This window comes from Tupaia chinensis, unplaced genomic scaffold (genome assembly GCF_000334495.1).
Source record: "Tupaia chinensis unplaced genomic scaffold, TupChi_1.0 Scaffold000097_1, whole genome shotgun sequence".
In the NCBI taxonomy this organism is placed as follows: domain Eukaryota; kingdom Metazoa; phylum Chordata; class Mammalia; order Scandentia; family Tupaiidae; genus Tupaia; species Tupaia belangeri.
In genome coordinates, this window is record NW_006159559.1 from 2,244,587 (window position 1) to 2,265,685 (window position 21,099).

Sequence of the window (21,099 nt, forward strand, 5' to 3'; positions counted from 1 at the left end):
TCAAAAGAATTTTAATTTCCGTACTAGGTTAGGAAAATGCTGATTAATGTAAAATACTAAGATATTTGTTATGTAAGTTCTATTACCTTTTACAAACGCATAAACTTCTATGGAAAATTCAATTATTATTAAAAAACAGGAATCGATACTAAAGCAATATACTCAAAATATACTTAGTAAAGTCTGTCTTTAAAATTATGTACATAAAATTGTTGTTGTTTTAAAAATAGAGTTTACATTGCTTATTTTTGGGCCACGAGCATACTACCGTATTTTTGATGAGTAGTTCACCCTACTTATTCATTTTATAAGCTTCTATTTAAAAATTTACATGAAGCTGTACTTGATAAGCTTCTATTTAAAAATTTACATGAAGCTGTAATTGTTATTAATGCTTCATCTAAACTTTAAATTATTTTTAGACTAAAAATGGAGTATTCCATTCTATAATCATTTATTCTCAAATTCTCTAAGACTGTAATGGTGTTCAGAAAATATCAACTAAATTGAACTTGTAACTGCTAGAACAACTTAGCAACAGGGGTTGAATCTGTATTCAATCAAGTTTTATGGTATTTTAGTAACTCAAAACCTGATTGATTGATGACACAGAGCCAAATAGCTATAATAGCCAAAATTCAACATTTATGGATAGTGGGCAGTGAGGACACATGTTTCTATTATTCCCTTAAACAGTTTTTATTTTCTTAATAGCAATGCTGGATGCTTTATCTTCCATCTGCTTATAGATAAGCAATGAAATGAATACAGGAGTAAAGAGTGAAAAGAAGTAGGGCAGTTAGATAACTTACAAGCTAAGAGACAGAAAAAAATCAAGTTAAAGAATAAGATCTCAAAAAGATTCACTTAGAGTAAATACCATTATGAAACATTTCCTCTCAGACATATATTACTAATAGGGTATAGTTGGAAGCTAGCTATGCAATGACATTGAGAAAAGCTCAAAAAACCAACCATTACCAGATTTAGCATTAGAAACATCACCCATCCACAGAAAACATAGGTTTAATTCTCGAGTACTTGTATAACAGCTGTGTGACCAAGGTAAACCTGGACAGAGCATGTCATCTCTGTAAAGCATACTTTTTTCCATTCATAAAACCAATACAATAATATAGTATCTACCCTAATTGTGTCACAAGTCTTCATAAGACACAAAAAAAACAATATATGCAGAAGTATTTTGAAAACCATTAAAAAATCATACAAAAAATTAAAGAGAATGGAATATCTTTATTTTAATGAGATGAAAAGTTGCTCATTTTCTTTTTTTTTAAATGTAATATAAATTTTCTTGATCCTTTCTGGTTTATATTTTGTTTTTTTTTTTTTCACAGTTTAAAGATTCTATGGATACCATCCAATTCTACTTAATCACACAAATTTGTTTCTTCTGTCCTTTAGAAGTTTTTTTTGTATTGCATCCATAGAAAGAACAGGAAAAATATCCCCATCTAAAATCCTTATTAAACAGTTAAGTAATTTTTAAGGCAGGAATATAATCCCTTAGCTAATTTCAAAGAGTATGGACTATATCATGGCTACCTTCTACTGCTAACATTGCGAATTTGTAATGGTCTACGAACAAGTCAATTAACTCTCAAGGTACTGCAATTTTCATATCTACTGACAACATTGGTATATTAGTGTGACCAACTTACCTGATAAGAAAAAAATTCACCTTTATAACTGAAATATAACTCATTTAAATATGAGAAAACTTCCCTTCTAAATACTATACCAATATGAATAATGCTCTTTGAAAATATGAAATTACCAAATAAGCAACTAATATATGCATAGCCCACAAATTGTTTTATTTTGAAGCTACTGTTTTCATCCAAAGACAGATGAAGAAATGACTAATTTCCTTGTTCAACAGAGATGTTCCAAAAAGGAGTAAGCCAAGAATTAGAAAAAGAGAAAAGGAAAAATCTCTATATAAGCATATTTATGTATCTGCTTTCTAATCTCTCTACATAATCACAAAGGAAATCCATCTATCACTAATAATTATACCCCAAACAACTGACACTGTCTCTTTAGAAAAATGAGAATTCTACAAACCTTATTTCTTACCTTATATATACTGAGGCATAGCCATAAAGACGGCTAAAGTTAATTCCTTCATAATAATAATAATAAAAAATTAAAAAGTCCTCTTATTTTCTGCTTACTTACTATATCTAGAAATAATTTTGATGATTATCAATCAGGCATAGCAACATTTTCATGTAATTTTTTTCACAAACCATTATATTTCACAAATGGCTATTTTGTGAAATAATTTGTTTACAAAATAATTCTGACCACATACACTAATTGAATTGTTTTATGATTTTTTACTGGGTTCTCTATAATTCACTTTTCAAAAAAATTTAAACATGAGTAATAGCAGAAACATTTTTTTCCTTCCTTTGTTGAAAAGTATCACTAATAAATAACAAGTAAACTTTTTAAAATGTGACTAGATGAACTTCAGTTATTTCAGGAGCCTTTTATATACTTCATACAGTGGACAGAATAACAACACTGTTTGGTAGGCTGTATGTGATATTAAACCACTGCAACTAATACCCAGTAAAATATGTTAACATCTATATGAGCAACCAAAATATGGAGGGAAAAAGGGCATACGCCCAAATGAATATGAAACGTTACAACTTGATCAAAGGCCAGGAAATGCCTGATTCTTTGGTTTGAACTTTATAATCAGAGTGATTGAAACAGCATGTTACACAAGAAAACTGCTGCTAATGAAGGAAAATAATACAATATTTATAATTTCTTTAAATAATTTTCCAAATATTTTCTCTTCTCTATACTTTACCTTTATATTTGTGAATGTGTGGTCATCTTCATTGTTTAATAAAACTAAAACCCAGTACTTCTACAGACACAGTAAAATGTACAATAATACTTTAAAATTTAGCATCTTAATAAAGGTATGAAATACCTTTATTGGCAAAAATTTGAAGTACAATTAATGCATAAACCAATTCTCAAATGGATTTCCTTTGTGATATGCAAAGCACCCTCATTGAAAAGTCCCCAAATCTTTAATAGCTACAAAACAAAGAATGATAATTACCATATTGAAATAAGATCGAATTTTGACTCCTCTTGCAAGATCCCACACTATCACATTTCCGTCATGACCAGCAGAAAAGAGAACTCTAGGATCGAATGGGTGTGGCTCAAGAACAAACACCTCATCTTCATGACCCTGAAATATTTTTGAAGTGTCAAAGGGTTATAAATATCAAAAACCAAAAAAACTCTATGAAACACCAACATGGCAGCATTTCTAGAAATCAAGTTTTTAAAATTATCAAATTGTCAAGGTATAAATAAATAATGAACTAAGCTAGTGTCATTGTCTAGGGTTTTGCTATTATCAGTGAAACATTAGAATAATATTAATGAATCCCTACATACAAAGAAAAGCAAGCATTTACAATATATGTTTAGGCCAAACCTATTCAACTACATATTTTAATTATTCCAAATCTCCCACAAAGCCCTGTTACCCTAGCAAGCAAAAGGTCTTAGCTAACGTAAAGGACTTTATTCCACAATGAAATATTCCATAATATAGTCATCTTAGTTATATCAAATATAAACCAGCCTGTTTTTCTCACCATTAGGACATGAATTAGCTGGCCAGTGTAAGAGTTCCAAACTTTCAGGGTCATGTTATTAACTGCAGTTATAACTGTATTGTCATGTCGATCCCAAGCTACCATAGTTACTTTCATTTTTGTGATTTTATCTTCTATTCCTTGAAGGTTTTGGCTGCAAATGAGAGAGACAGTATTTGTTTATACTGAATTTATTAAAATACTGGTAAGATAAGAACGAAACATATTTTCTTATAATTTGTATTTATAATTATTATAAAATGGGTAACTGTCACTTAACAGTAATTGAGGATAGCTTGAATCAACCCAGAATGAGGACAAAAGTCACTGCACCAAACCAAAAAATATAGGATTTCTAGCAACTCTAAGCCATTAGTAACAGATGATCTTAGGTAAGTATCACTCCTATCATGCTATCAAGGGCCAGCCCTGTATGTAGCTCAGTGGTTAAGTGCCTTGTACAGAAAGCAGGATTCAACATGGCTGACCATATTTTGAATCTCAGCCTCGACATGTATATAAGCCCCCAAATCCTGAAAGGATTCAAAAACAGAAGGGGGAGGATTATGTTGTGACCATGCCCATCTCTGGCAAAGGCACATACCCTCAGGTAATTAAAAAAGTAAAAATAAAATAGTTACCAAGATCTAGAAACTCAATGCCATACTGCTCATTCTCTACCTTTTACTCTTGCACCCTGCTGAATACTGTGCTCTCCCAACCATCTGAGACAATTATATAGAAATACGAGTAAAGAAAAATGATAAAATACTAGAAACAAAATAACAGTTACAACATATAATATATATTGGCAGGAGAAAGCCAGTAGATATAAAACATCATTCCTCCACAAAAGATGGAACACTATCATTATTTTCTGGTGTCTGAAAAATATAGTAAGTTACAACTATTTTTACGGTACTATCATCATCCCCTTAATAAAACTGAAATGAAAAACCATTAATACAACATATCTTCTCATTTATGGCAATGGATTATTTAATAAAAACCAATAGCACCCCATCATTGCAATAAAGTAATAATTTTAACATGGTATATGAGTTTACAGACTGAGAATGGTTTCAACCTGCAATATAACATACTTTAAATGATCTACATCTATGTAACATTTCAAATTTGATCTCTTACCCTGCTGGACGAGTAGCCATATCCAACAAAATACTCTTCCATTCTTTTCGTTTAAATTGCCAAATACGTGCTGTTCCATCACGACTCCCACTTACAAACCTGCATTAAGAGTCCAATCCCCCCCCCCAAAAAAATCACTCATGTTTTATTAGTCTAAATGCACTTTTCTCAGAGTTGTTTTAAGAAGACAGGAATCATCTTTTTTCTAAGAATAGAGATTACGCTCTAAGTCTCTACAAGAACTTTCGAAGCTTTATAAAAGCTTTTAACTCTAGGTCTCAAAAATAACATCCAAAAGTGATTCAAGGGGGCCAGTACATGGTGTGGTAGTTAAGATGCTGGACTCCCATAAAGCAGTGTGGTTTGTGTCTAGGACCCGGTGGCTTGAAAATCATGCCAGGTGCATGTGAACCCCAAATCCCAGGAGAATGGAAGCGACGAGACTGTGGCATTGTCATCCTCCCTGTGAGGTGATTTCTCACTTTCCTTCTCAGTGTCTGTCTGTCTGTCTCTAGTGCATACAAGTGCCCTGAGGCAAAAATAAAAAAACTAAAAAGAGATTCAAGGCCACTATTTACTGCCCTAGAAATTGATATTTTTCCAATGGAAAAATATTAATTTTCCTATCAATGTTAAAGGATTTGACATATTCAAATCAAGAGGCCAAGAAGTTTTATTTCCTTTTAAAACAAGATGGGAATATTTACAAAATATCATTCACTATTAATAAGTAAGTCTGTGTCAAATATACAATAATATGTTTCTAAGTTCTACGAAAAGCTTCTCTACACTTTGATACATGCTAGGATTATAGAGGATAGTATAAAATGTCCCTATTATTAAAAGTGCTCAAGTAAACTAACATTACTACAAATAAGACATAAAAACATATTTATACATATTTGAAGGCTATATTTACTTTTAAGTGTAACTGCTCAAGACATTTATTTTAGGTGAATAATTTCAATGTAACTTAAAATGAAATTTGACTACTAAAACTGTTTTATACCATGAATTTAAAACTGGAATCAAATTAGATAAATATAAATACTTTACCTGTTACTAGTGTTGGAAAACTGGATACTGTCAACTTTGTCCTACATGTAAACAGATAAAGAAGTGGATATTGATTATAAACTGATAGACTCATTTAAATTACACTCATCTAATACCTTTCATCCAGACTTACAGTATGAAACTCCAATTCTGATATTTTTTCTGGCTGACCTGATCCAAAAAAATAAACCCTAATAATATGATCTGTGCTTCCTGTGGCCAGAAACATCCCACCTATAAAAAAAAAAAAAGTGAACATGTGTAAGTGAAACACACCTTCAAAGTCTCTGAAAATCAGATAATAAAATGAAAGTAACATTAAAACATACACTGAATAATATTTATTCTAGTCACGGTAGCAAAGTGGTAGCACACCACTCCACTATAATGGAGCCATGTGGAAAATTGGAGTTCAGCTCCCAGGTCAACCTATACAAGCTAGTTGGGCACATGCACATGTGTCCCAGATACTGGCTGGCTGAGAGGCTTTGGGGAGAGTCAAAGCATGAGACTCTGTTGAGGGTACTGTCTGTTTTTCACACTTTCTGTCTCATAAAATAAACTTTTAAAAACGATCTATTTATTGTTGTTGTTATTTAATTTGCTATAGGGCTCGTGCACTCACCAGAGAGAGAGAGTTAACGAAAGAGAGAGAGAGAATGAGAGAGTGAGAAGGAGAAAGTGAGAAAGCAAATCAAGTCTAAGACTCAAACTGCAGTTGGTCATGTGGGAGTCCAGTGCCTCAACCACCAAACCACCTGCTGGCCTCCTAAAAACTTTCTTTAAACTCTAAAACCATTCATATTTATTTTAAATATAAAATACATGTAGCTGGAATTTAAGAAGAAAACATGCTAATATAGCTTTGATTAGTATGAATTTTTCCATATTTATATAGAACTTTGCTCTGAAAGTAATTTGGTTAATGATTACATAATCTTACCATGTTAAAATTATCTACCATCTTCACATAGAAAACATGTCTCTCCTAATTGCTGAAATCCTTCCCTTGTCCTATTTCCTATCTGTCAAAACTCTATTGAACTTTTAAGGCACAGCACCTTCAGTAAGTTCACTGTACAAAATCTGTAATCAAATGAGCCTGTTCTCTTTAAACTAACCCATTACTAAGTCTTATAGCACATATTTTCTACCTTGTATTACAGATACTATTCAATTTACCCTTCCTGAGAGCCATTCTACCAGATGGTATGAAAAACAGTGCTTGTGTATAAAGAAAAAATACTTTTTTGCTAAATGATCTGCCCACTGAACCCGTGGGGGAAAAATATCGAATTATCTTTAAAGAGGAGCACATAAAGACTCATATTCTGAAAATGTATATAGTGCCTATGTTTTTGTTATTACTGAAAGAAATACTTTCTTTATGGCAGTAGCACTAGAAATATAGAAACTGAATATATCTGAATATTAATATGGCAAAAACAGACTCATTTCATGTTTACTTAAGAACTAGATCATAATTTGTTTTTGAAAATCCTAATATCTATTCAAAATACTACATAAACTCAAAACTTAACTGAAATATTAGCATTGCTAGACAGTTACTTTTTAAAGAGAAAATAAGACCAATGTGTAGGAAATAAACTAATAAAATTGAACGTATTTTATGTAACACTTCCAAAATCCAGGAAAATATAAATGAGATCTAAAATACTGTTCTTTCAATGAAACAATAATCAATATATAAAGATTAATTTTTTAAGAATCATTTTATTTAAGTGTATTCATCATCATTTTTTTTTTTTTCAATCTGTCCACACAGCAACAGAGAAAGAGAAGAATACTGAGAAAAAAAAGTTGCCACATTCAGGATTTGAACCTTAGGTAGCCATGTGGGAGTCCAGGGCCTTAACCACTATGCCACCAGCCGGCTCCAAGATTAATTCTTTTATACAATCCCAAAACTATTCTTTCCTACTAGAGCATTATGGTCTTTCTAGAGAAAAGAATATTAGGTCATTTAAAAAAAAAATACAGCACAGTTAAATATTTCTAAACTAATTTTTAATCATTAGTATTTGCATATTTATGAAAATATTTTCTAATACAACAGTAAATATTTCCTAAAATCCTATGTGTTTTACTAGAAGCTTCCTAACACAACTAAAAGTGGAAAATCTAATTGTAAAACATCTCACCAGCACTAAAAGAAGAACAGATCATTTGCACTCCAGGCCGAGGACGCTCTGTAAATTTTGCAGGTCTTGGACTATGGCACAAAAAATAAACAATTAAAAATAGCCTCAAGGGATCAGTAACACTAGAAATAAACTCTTTCAAAAAATAATTACAGGACAAAATTAAATAAGAAGCAACAGATGGCTCCCTTCCTAAAAACAACTTAGAAATCATTATGTGTCATGATCAGCAGATCTTGCAGAAATTCTAGATATAGATTTTCTAGGAGCTCCTCGTTACACAACAATCTGTACATGGAACTATCCCGAAGTCACTGTCATACCAGATATGTAGTTATCAATTATAATCACATCTAATCAAACTTAGTAAATTCTCAGTTTTTTATACAGTAAAATAGCAATATACAAATATATAAAGAAACAAGTTGTCTACAAACATGAACACACTAACAAAATAGATGCTGCATCTATTGCTTATCATTGACTAAACTTATTAGTCGCACTGTTAATTAAGCTTCTTCTGTTTACCTTCTCATGTGACAAACTATGTCCTTCAAGGCTTAAAAAAATACACATTGTATGCTTATCCTGGCAAATACCTGAAGAATATTTGACTCTTATATCAACTATAACTACTCATTTATAACAGTGATTTATAGAAAATAAGTTATACAACTATGTTTACATTAGTTGTATACTACATTATGTTTATATTAATACTGATATTAAATGTTTAATGTTATAATAAACCACATCAAAGGAAATTATAGATTTCAATCATCATACTAATGCATAACAATGTGTGTATAATGGTCCAATACACTGATTATATTCAAAGCTCTACTTACTGTATATTTTGACCTACTTTTTCATGGATTAATAAGAAAGGAAATACAAAAATAGAACCTTAAGCCTGAGTGCACTACATGACTTCCACATTTTACTACAATCAAATACAAAGTCATTTCTGTTTTACGATCATTTAAGGAAAAAAATGTATAGATAGATAAAATATTTCTGATCAATTATGTATTCTCAGAGAACAGTCTTTGTCAATGATAAAGAATGCAAAGGTATTTGTTAAAGATTTAAAAATTTGTAAATAAATTGTTTTAAATTGACATTCCTAACATTTTTTTTAATATTCACAGGCTCTGACACTATAGCTGAGCACAATAGGTACTGTTTAGAGAAATACATATATATATATATGTATATTAAAACATTCTCAAAACCTCAACATTTATTCAAAACAAAAATAAACTCATTCTTTTTTTTTTTTTTTTAGAACTTTTTGTGATAGGGGGGTGCGCTTGACAGAGAGACAGACAGATAGCAAGATATCACCCCCCCAGGGGGGATGGCCATGCCACAATCGCTTTTCCATTCTCCTCCATTTTCTTCCCGGGATCTTGGGCACGCACGCACACGTGCCCGGCATGACTTTAAGCCACAGGGTCCGGGACTCAAGCTGTGGTCGGCTACATGGGAGTCCAGCAACACAGCCATTATGCCAACCACTGGTCCCATAACTCATTCTAATTTAAGTCAATATTCCTAAAATTAGAAGGAAACTGACAGCTACTTTCATTAATATCTTATGGATTGTAGCTCTACATTTTTGTTCATGTATTTCTGATCAGTTGTTCAGTTTGCACAACTGCTCATGTAATTGTCAAACAACCATTTAGTTAAAGCTCACTAATGCAAACAATCCACAGACTGCCATTTTAAAATGGACTTTATTTCATATTTTTAAAGGGAAGAAACAAATAAGCCGCTGCCAATAATTTAAATGACCCCTTGAAAAAATATTTTAAAAGAAGATCTTAGATTCAGACTCTTAGCTGAGATTCCCTTTCAGTCACTTATCTGGTATGTGACCTTAGGTAGATTAACTTATCTGTACCTCAATCAATTCCTATAAAATGGGGTACACAAAAAGAACCTATCTCAGACTTGCAGGGAGAATTAAATGAGTTTAATCCATGTAAAGTCCTTAATTTGATCCTCAACACATTTACTGAACATTAGTATTATTTGTTGCTTTATTATGTTCAATATGTTCTATATATTCTATCAATGAATAACTGCTCTTCAGTTTGGCACAGTAGTTAAGAGACCCTAATGGTATATTTGCAGTTTTCAAATCCTTGCTCCACGCCTTCCTGATCACAGTGTGAATTCTCTGTGCTGCTGACTTCTCTGTGCTGCAGTATTTTCCCTCCAACTGCCTTAAAGATAGTAACTGTATCTACTTTACAGGGTTGTTACAAGGATTAAGGAGATAACAAATACAGTGTGCTTAACATTAGCTCAGCAGACTAAAAGTTTAATAAACACCTGCAAAAATCATTATTACCTGCATGTTTTAGATACCTATTCTCCTACTAGACTAGTCTAAATAACCTGAGCAGCCTCCTACTAGGAAATCTTGAGCTGGCTTCCAAATAAGTTCATCATTAAGATCACCCATCTAAGCAGCGGCTCCTTAACCAGTGGGAATAAGTAATATATACATAAACTTTATGTAAAACTGAACTGATAGAGATTTGGGTTTCCAAAGTTGACATGATTCTTCCCATTAATGCAGATGGCTGGGTTTCTGAACTCATTTCCTCAGCAGAGTAAACAAAAGCTTTATTACAACTCAATAGAATTTTATTCTTTGGTTATTAATTAAAGCCTCTATGATATAAACACAGTAACAATCTATATCCTGCCAAATTAGCAGTTATCAACCATATGCAGATACAGAAAGGAAAATGGATGTCCTAAGGCTTATTTTCTAAGAAAAAATTTACTCTTATTTTTATGTCTGATTGACTTAAAAAAATTAAGTGATAACAGAGTAATATGGATATTCCTTATAAATTACTAGAAAAAATGATGTCCAAACATATGAAAAATCACTAAGCAAAATATGGAACAACCCAAGTGAATATAATGCAGCTATTAAAATTAATACAAATGCCTATGATAAAATGTTAAGAAAAAAGTAACATTAAGTTACATATATATTACCCTAATTGTATGTCATAAAATTGTATCAGCTATAAAAACACATTCATGTGGAAAAATATTGTTAGGATAGAGGGTTATATATTATTCTAAAGGGTCAGAAAAAAATATTTAAATGGAAAACTTCACTTCTCAAGGATCCAGAAAAGTAAAATATTTTATACTTAGCAATGTAATCCCCAAGAACCATAAACAAGGTGAGCTTAATTTTGTAAAATGTGTTCTCTTCCTGTCTTAATTTGAAGACTGCTTATCATTTTCTTCTCTAATAAAGGGAAAAGACAAAAGTATCCCAATCATGTCCACAGGAGGTAAAAATACTCAAGGAAAACAGCAAGCAGTAACTATTGCGGGCCAGCTGGCAAATGGTAATTAAGAAGGCTGGATCCCACACGTCTGGCTGTGCAATTAAGAGTCCTAGACCTAGAAGCTTAAGAAACATACAAAGCACATGTACATACATGTCCAAAATCCTGACAGAAGGGATTACTGCCCAGTCACCCACTAGGGGGGTTGTTTTCTCACTTTTTCTTTCAATCTCTATCTCTCTCCAGTGAGTGTACATGCTCACGTGTGTGCATGCCCAAATATCCAAGAAGAAGGGACTGTGGCATGGCCATCCTATGGGGGAAGGGTACTTTCTTTCTTTCTCCCTCTGGTAAGCACACATGCCCTTTAGCAAATTTAAAAAAAAAAAAAAAAAGAAAAAAAGAAAAAAAAAAAAAAAAAGAAAAAAAGAAAAAAAAAAAAAAAAAGAAAAAAAGAAAAAAAAAAAAAAAAAGAAAAAAAGAAAAAAAAAAAAAAAAAGAAAAAAAGAAAAAAAAAAAAAAAAAGAAAAAAAGAAAAAAAAAAAAAAAAAGAAAAAAAGAAAAAAAAAAAAAAAAAGAAAAAAAGAAAAAAAAAAAAAAAAAGAAAAAAAGAAAAAAAAAAAAAAAAAGAAAAAAAGAAAAAAAAAAAAAAAAAGAAAAAAAGAAAAAAAAAAAAAAAAAGAAAAAAAGAAAAAAAAAAAAAAAAAGAAAAAAAGAAAAAAAAAAAAAAAAAGAAAAAAAGAAAAAAAAAAAAAAAAAGAAAAAAAGAAAAAAAAAAAAAAAAAGAAAAAAAGAAAAAAAAAAGAATGAACAACTAACCATTGCTATTATCTATGCCTACAAGTAAAATATTTCGACTTTTATCCAATGTCTACAGAAAGCTTTAAATATTGAAGAATGAAGCTAAAGTGAAATCATCTTGCTTTTGCCCAAAGAACTGTAGTTTGGATCACAATCTTGTTTTCATATGAAGTAGTTTTATTATGTTAATATGGCCCCCTAATTCCCCCTATACAAATCACTATTCAAGAATGTTCATTCACAAATTTAAGAAGCACCTATTGTATTAAAAACAACTATCCAAACACTACTGTCTTACAGTAACAAAAGAATACAAAAATTATTTTATTGAATAACTTGGCTTGGGTTGATAATTTATAAAGAGTCAGAGATAATTACTGAGACACACCTTCTACTGACTGCCTTTATACCCCGGGAGTGGCCAAGATGGACATTTTGTCTAGGAAGAATCACTAGATGCAGTAATTCCCAGTTCAAAGACTGGTTCTAGGGAAAGCACAGCACTTCCTTTCCCCATATCTACTTAAGTAGTATGGCTTAGAAAGCACAGAACATGCTCAGGGACATGCTCTAGTCCTGCCTTGCCCATTTTTAAAAGATTGTTGTAACTATGGGAGAGCTGTCTAAACTTTCTCTATTCAGGTCCTTAATTAAAAACTGTCGATCCAACTTGTTTTTAATTAACCAAGATATTAATATTAAGAAAGCACAATGTAAAATGTTATTAAGGAGGTATGTGTGCATCTATTGATAAACTTTAGTGAAACATCAATGGTTCTGTATTCCCAAGTTTCTCTAGATTTACAATAAAATGCAAAGTCTATAGATACAATTACCTAACTAATTAAAATATTCTAAACCACAGCATTAGAAACTCTAAGATTATATTCTTAGTATCAAAAAGGAGCTACTAAAACAAAATTACAACATACAATAAGGAATGGTAATAAAGACAAATATATTCTGAAGGAAAGAGGTAGGGACAGGACAAAGATACGAGGAAAAAAAACATGTTAACATGTAAAAATTTTCTTTGAAATAAAAAAAGCCATACAAATAAAAATAAAAACATCAGTGGAGAGCCAAAAAGAATTTCTATTATGTACTCAAGAAAAAATAAATTTATTATTATTATTGACTACTTTATACTTTTTAAAATTAAACACATCTATGAAATAAAACAGCAACTGACTTTATTTTAAGGGTTCCAGCATCCCAGAGCCAAAAACAAATAGTGCCATCTGCCCCAGTAGAAGATAGATATCTCTTTGAGCCACTGCACAATGGTGAGAACTGAAAAACAATCACAGAAAAAAAAAAAACTTTACAAAAATAGTGACACAGTCCAAATAATAAAATGCATTTTTTACCATACAAATATACCTAACAGTAACAGTCAGAAAGCAAAATACTCTTTTTCCCCTACATAATGGATTATAAAAGTAACTTTTTAAAAAAGATTTATTTCATTACATTTTTTAAAATTTGCTAGAGGGCATGTGCATGCGCGCACACACAAGAGTGAGAGCGAGCAAGAGCGAGAGAGAGAGAGAGACAGAGAAAGTGAGAAAGCAAGCCGGGGACTCAAATAGTGGTTGGCCATGAGGGAGTCTAAAACTTTAACCATCACGCCACCGACTGGTCCCTAAAAGAGACTTCTTAAAATTTATTTTAAATTATAATAAAAAAAGGATTTTACAGGGCTTAAAACAATTACCTGTAGTGATGTAATAGAAGCACTGTGTCCCTGAAGAACAGCCAGAGGTGCACAGGTTCGAAGACACCAGACTCGGATCATTTTATCACAACTTCCAGCTGCTATCATGGTATTCTCATAATTAACAGCCATATCTGATATTTCAGCAGCATGTCCTCTTAAAGTAGCTAATAATCTGCCATCGTCTGTTGCCCAAATTTTCACAAGACAGTCATCAGAACCCTTAAAATAAGAATGGATGGACTGTTAACAGAATTAACCCTGTATGTTTTCATACAAACTATTAAAGTTGATATAGAAATCAGCTGTTATGTCTACTTTCCAATAATTATATTTTTAAGAACTGAAAAGTGTTAAATACTTATGTTAAAACTGTTTTTCAACATAATGCTCTTCATTTTATTAAGTTAAATCATTGACTTACAAAGAATACCCGTGTGCCTAACAGCAAAAAGAAGAAAGATGTTAGTGATTAACATTAACATATGATCTCCCATCTCTCATCTAAAGTAACCTCTACCTGAAATTTTTTGAAAGAATATGGAGTTCTCAAGTAAAACAAAATTAAAATTGCAAAACAAATGTAATACACAACGGTGACTAATACTATCTATGCTGTTTTTTCACACAAAACTAAAAAGCTTATTTGGGCTTTTTCTCTCAGAAAATTAAAAACAAGTTTATCACTGATTTTCAACTGAAAACATTATATGACATAACCTAAAACCAGTCGTCAGAAAAAAATCTTATCTGTATGGAATCAATAAAAATTCATAAACTACTCTACTATAGCAGCATAAATTCAGGAACAAACTGTGTAACAACATACAGAAGCATTACAATTTCATATAGCCAAAGTGTAGATTAGAACTTTCAGACTTATTTTTTTATTATAACAATTTAAAATATATAGAAAGGTACAAAGAATAGTGTCATGGTCCCCCCCCCCACCCCAACCATATATACATCCACAGGACCAAAGTTTACTAATATTTTCACCACATTTTTGAGTTTTTAACATAAAACTGAAAGAGAAAACAAGTATTTGCAAAATTACTGACTGCTTTGCAGGATGTAAATTATCGAAGTTTTCATATTAGAATTTTATGATCTTCCAAAGAAATTCTTGGGGGGAGGAAACTTTATATAATCCAAAGAAAGTATTCAGGGGACCTACAAAGACTGATTCTTACTAGTTTTCTGCTTAATACTGACAATAGATAAGACATAAATTATCAAAGAATTATATTAACAGTACATGTTAAACGTCATCTTAAAAAATAACCTCTGCTAATACTACCTAAAACCCTCCCCAATTAATTATAAAACCAGTTCTTTTGATTGAACTTTGAAGCAAATTGGATGGGTTATCAACTACTATAAAGGCCAATAATAAAACTTAACTTTGGAGAACTATCTACATCAAAATCTAGTATTCCCATCTCATACACTTAATATCAGGCTCATCAATAAAATACGGAGGTTAAACTGGATAATCGCCTATGTCCCCTATACCTTTAAAATTCAGTAACTCATGCATTCATTAATCCAATTTGCCTTGTGATTAAGTATGTGACAATCACTAGAGATACAAGAATGAGATATATAGAGACACCACATTACTGCCCTCCAGAAGCAAGACAGAAGAGGGGAAAGTGCAGTGTACTAACAGCAGCGATTCAAATAAGGGAACAATCTGTTTTTTACTAAGAGATGAAGTAGTAAGGTCTAAAAGGAACTCAGAAGTAGTGATGGTTAGACAATTTCATACACAAAGAGTCAGTGTAGTATAATATCTTAGAGCAGAGATTCGAGGGTCAAATATCTGGATTCATTTTACCACTTTCTAGTTATATAACCTTAGTTAGACAAGTTACATACACTCTCTGTGCCTCTGTTTTCTCATCTGAACCTACCTCAAAAGATAACTGCAAATACTAATTGAGTAAACGAAGGTGAAGAACTAAGACAGTGCAGGCACCTGGCAAGAGTTATATATATGAACTACTATCACTGCCTTTGTTGGTGGTAGTATTCTTACTCTTATCATTTTGCAAAGAAGATACTTTCTATATAGCAACTAGAGATAAACTATCAAAGCATGAAAATGTGAAATAATGTGAGAAGTGAAATGGAATACAAGTAGTTTGTAAGCTAATTTAAGATTGTGAGGTAAAGGCAAGAGAATGAAGTGGGGAAAATGATGAAGGACCTTTTACAGTAAAGAATATGGTAGGCGGGACCAGCAGTTGGCATAATGGTTATGTCACTGGACTCCCATGTAGTTGACTGCAGTTCAAGTCCCAGTTCATGTGGGACACGTGTGCGTGTGTGCCCAAGATCCCCAGAGGAGAAACGATTGTGGCATTAACATACCCCCTGGGCAGTATATATATATATATACATATATACATATATGGTATGTATAATACTAAGAATCACTGAAGGACTGAAAGCAAGTGAGTATCGGATGTATGTTTTCCAAAGAGCATCTTGGCATCAGTATAAATTAGGTTAGAAAGTAGGAATCAGTTGAGTTAAATACTAGGTTGTCAGAAAAATCATGACGCATTTTTATATAGAAAAACAGAAAAAAATATGTTATGACTTTTCTGACAACCCAATAGTATAGGCAAGAAAGAATGAATGATAAAATTGAGATTAAGGCAAAATGGATGGCTACACTAGCTTTCTGGGGAATTAAAAGACTGAGGATTATACTACAGATGATCTCTGGGAAGTGACAGAAGAGCTGTAGTAAACTATGACTTACAGAAAACTGACCTACAACACCACATGGCACACGGGAAGTACACAAGGTATTTCTTGAATAAAAATACCTTTAAATCATTCATTCAACTCTCAAGTTCTCTAAATTCCACAAACTGAGTCAAGTGATTCACTTCACCTGCTTATCTTCTAAAAATTAAGGCAATATTTGGTTTTAACATGCATTCAGAACAAAAATTAAACTTTAAGTACATTAACAGACTGTTTCATGAAAGTAAAACCAGGACATCTCATTGTGCTTTACAATATTCGTATTCATTCTGTTCTGAGTAAGAGCTTTCTAATCCATCGTAGAAGGTGCTTCATATATTTTTCATGTTAACAAAAAAACAGCCCAGGCTTCTTGACCAAAATATCAGTTTTAACAAAAGGATTGGTGGCAACCTATGATCTAAAAGCAGCCTCTAGTGACTTTTCAACAATTAAATCTAACTTGGCCTAATAGATTTCTACTGAGTTCACCATATAGTAATTTTACTAATTCTGTTACGTTATAATTTTGCTCTATTGGTCATTGGCAAAGTCATGACACATTTTTGCATAGAAAAATACATCATAACTTCCCCAGTGACCCAATATTTAAACACGTGCTAAAAACAAGCAAAAAAATATATAATGTATATTCTTGCCCCTGGGTACATATTATATACCAATTAAGCTTCCCTTTCCTCCAACTCACTGTAGGAGAAGAATTTTTGATTGCCCTTTCAGGGAAATGTCTCTTCACTATTGTCTTCTCTGACCTATAGAAAGCATACAACACCTGCTCACTTACTTCCCCATCCCATTCCCCAAGGGGAAAAAAAAAGTCCTGGCAGAATTACAAACAAACTCTCAGAACCCTTAAGTAATTTCTACCTTATGTACCACTACTTGTAACAAATTTCTTTTTCTTTTTTTGGGAAAGTTTTATGTTTTTTGTTTGTTTGTTTGTTTGTTTGTTTTTGAGAGAGATTTTTGCTATGGGTACGTGCACTTGCTGGTAAGACAGAGACAGACAGAAAGTGAGAAGACCCCCCCGCCAGGGGGGATGGCCATGCTGCATTCTCCTCTTGGAATATTGGGCACACACACACACGCACCTGGCACGAGTTTTAAGCCGCCAGGTACGGGACACAAACCACAGTCAATTATGTGGAAGTCCAGCAACGTAACAATTATGCCATCTGCTCATCCTGATAAATTTATTTTTTATGAAAATTTGAAACTAAAGATGATCCCAGCACAAATTCAACTGTATTCTTTTAGAATGACTGTAAGAAATACAAGTAAACAAAAACACAACTACACTAAAAAGGACTGCAGAAGAAAATTAGACTTACCAGAAAAAAAATCTTTTAAAGCAATTCAGATGTGTTTTAAATGATTATGGAAGGATGAATTAAAAATTGATAAAGATTATTCCTTTTTTTTGGGAGAAGTTTTATGCTATAGGGCACGTACACTCGCCAGAAAGACAGAGAGAGACAGAGAGACAGAAAGAAAGAAATTACCCCCCAGAGGGGATGGCCACGCCACAATCCCTTCTCCTCCATTCTCCTCTCAGGATCCTGGGCATGCATGCACATGCGCCTGGTTTGAGTTTAAGCCACCGGGTCCGGGACTCGAACCACAGGCAACTACGTGGGAGTCCAGCAACATAGCCATTACACCAACTGCTGGTCCCAAGATTATTCTTTTTAAAAGACCAAAAGAACTTACTTTTCACAAGCCTACCTCCTGCTCCATAAATGCTACTAAGATCATAATAAGTCAACGAGTTGGACATTATTGTCTTTCAATGAAAAAAAAAATGATCATGATAAGAGTTATGGATATGAAAATAAAAGCAATTGTCACGTAAATGGTGAAAGAGTACATCTCTATTCTGAAAATAAAATAGCATAGATATTACTGTAAGAAAGAACAGCAGGAAAGGATAGATTTGCCCAAACCTAAGAATGTGGCTTGAAATACCCTAAATTTACTCATTCCGCTCCCATACCTCAAGAAGCGACCCACACCAGCCCCATAGTTCAGTGGTTACGTGCTGTGCATAGAAGCCAGATTCTACACGGCCAATCAGAATTCAAGTCTTGGCCCTTGCAGCTTGGGTGCATGCATACTCAAAATCCTTATGGGAAAAAGGAATGGAGAAAAATGGACTGAGGCATGACCACACCCCTTTGGAGGGTTCTCTCTCTTGCTCCTGCTCTTTTAAGCAGAAGAGCACTATGACAAAAGAGGACAAGAAAGAAAAGAGCTTTTAACATAGTCTGTGATCTGCAGTCTGGGACACCAGTAGAAAACAGAGTCAGACATTTACTCTGGAGTCACTGTCTTTTCTTTTAATACTTGAAAATACAGTATAGAGGTGGTGGTACTAATGACCTTTTCTTCTAGCATGCAAATGGGTCTGTCATTGCAGGTAATTCCTATTTTTCAGTCTATCCAAAAAAGTTCCAATTTTGTGAACCCCTTTGGTAACTACAACATTTCTTCAAAATTAAAATATTGGAGGGGCAATACTCAAAGAAGTAAAAACTACTGGCATGCCTCCACAGATGAAGGCCATGTCAGATAATAGATCCGGCCTTGCTGTTCTGGTGAAGATAAGCTCCATAGGTCTCTGGGTCAAGGTTTTCTACTTTGTCAAGCAATTAGGCATTAAAAAATCTCCAAAATTCAGGGGGAGAAAGTGGCTTTAGTGACAGGAAAATTTCATACAACAAGTTCATTGAAGACATGGGGTCCAAATTCACTTAAATTTTATACAAAACCAAAACAGAACCTAGTTTGTAGTCACCAAATTTAATAATTTAATCATTTCTGAAAGGCAAATTTTTAAAAGGTTTAATTGATCTGTCTACTTATTTAATGGAAAGCTCTCTTTGGTGTGGCTTATTCAGCAGATACTCTGATTATACAAATGAAATACATTTTTTTCTACAATAGGCACAAGAGACAATTACGGATGCTGTTGTGAAACTAGGAGCTAAAAAATTAGAGGTGGCTACTATGGTAACTACTCAATAATTAAGAAAGTACTTTGTAGGATGCAGGAGTAAATGACAAAAAGTGTTTGACTTTTTTAAAGCAGAAAGCTGCATACATTTGGAAAGACATTATATCTGCTCAGATGACCTTAAAATTAAAATGTAGATGTGTAAACTTTCCCCTGATCAAAGAGAAGCATCAATCATGCCTTTAAATCAAAGATTACTAATTTTACATGAAAATGAAAGAAATTATATGATTTTTAACTTAAAATAGCTTAGAGAACGGGTGTTCCTTGAAAGCCTACTGTTACCTAGCAGAGGCAGCAAAGAGAATTCTGATTTTTCCTGCTGCTACTACATAGTTTTATAAGTCAGGATCTCACCTCTCACAGTCATTAGAACAAACACTACCAAATGAATGTCAAAATCATGTATATTGTCATGCATAATACATGTATTATCAAGTTAAAAGTAGCCAGCTCTTCAAGCAGAAAAAAATTGTTTATAATTTCAGTTTAATTTTTAAAAAATATTTATTTAATCTTATTACTTTTTAATTTGACTAGAGAGACACAGAGAGAAAGTGAGAAAGCAATCTCCTAGGTCAAGGATTCAAACCATGGCTGGCTATGCAGGAGTACAGCATCTTAATACCACACCACTTGCTGGCCCCACAGTTCAATTGTTTAAAAGAGGCTACTGCTTTTCATTCTTACCAATTTATCATCTTTTTCTTTCACAAATTTTCCTAAACTTCAGAGTTAATATTTCAGTTCATGTTCAATTTTCTTGCCCCCTTGTCCATCTATACCATCAATGGCCAACCTTGTATCAATCTAACCACTATGTACTCTGATCTTACTGTCAAGATGCCAAGTATGGTAAAGAATACAAACATATTAATTCTGCAACACTACAAATTCATGAATTTCCTATTCATTTGGGAGGCCAAGCCTACTAAACAATCTTTTGTTCTAACTGGTCCATATTCAATATTCTTTCTTATTCCTGAGCTTTCTTGCACAATCTAAAACCTAGTCTCATTCCTAACCAATACTTCTGATGAGGAAAAACAAAGAAACAACAAAATGAAACAAAAAACAAAACAAAAAAAACACTTCACATTAAAAAAAAGAATGTGGTGGCCAGCAGGTGGCCTAGTGGTTAAGGCACTGGACTCCCCACAAGGTTGACTACGGTTCAAATTCCAGACCTGGTGGCTTCCTTCCTCACTTTCCTCTCTCTCTGGTGAATAAATTTATTATTAATAATAATAATAATAAATAAAACTTAAAAATACATAATCTGTTCATTGTAGAACTAATTAACTATCTTTCTAAATAATCCAAATAAACTGCTCATTTTATACATCCCAACTTCCTCTCATCTATCTATCTTCCTTAAAAACCACTGAATATCAATGATCTCCCTTCAGATCTTTTTTTTTTTGGAGAG

General features: G+C 32.6%; 1 protein-coding gene across 2 annotated transcripts in view; it reads right to left on the bottom strand.

The window, feature by feature from the left end:
• The window catches only part of PHIP (PHIP subunit of CUL4-Ring ligase complex), a gene marked incomplete at its 5' end in the record, with an annotated part of 157,081 nt that overhangs the window by 80,644 nt on the left and 55,338 nt on the right, over positions 1-21,099 (bottom strand). For both annotated transcript variants that reach the window (XM_014585861.2, XM_014585862.2), the window contains 8 exon segments: positions 3,113-3,247; positions 3,663-3,816; positions 4,812-4,910; positions 5,868-5,908; positions 6,001-6,101; positions 8,030-8,100; positions 13,352-13,452; positions 13,877-14,098. In XM_014585861.2, coding sequence (XP_014441347.1) covers positions 3,113-3,247; positions 3,663-3,816; positions 4,812-4,910; positions 5,868-5,908; positions 6,001-6,101; positions 8,030-8,100; positions 13,352-13,452; positions 13,877-14,098 — 924 coding nt within the window.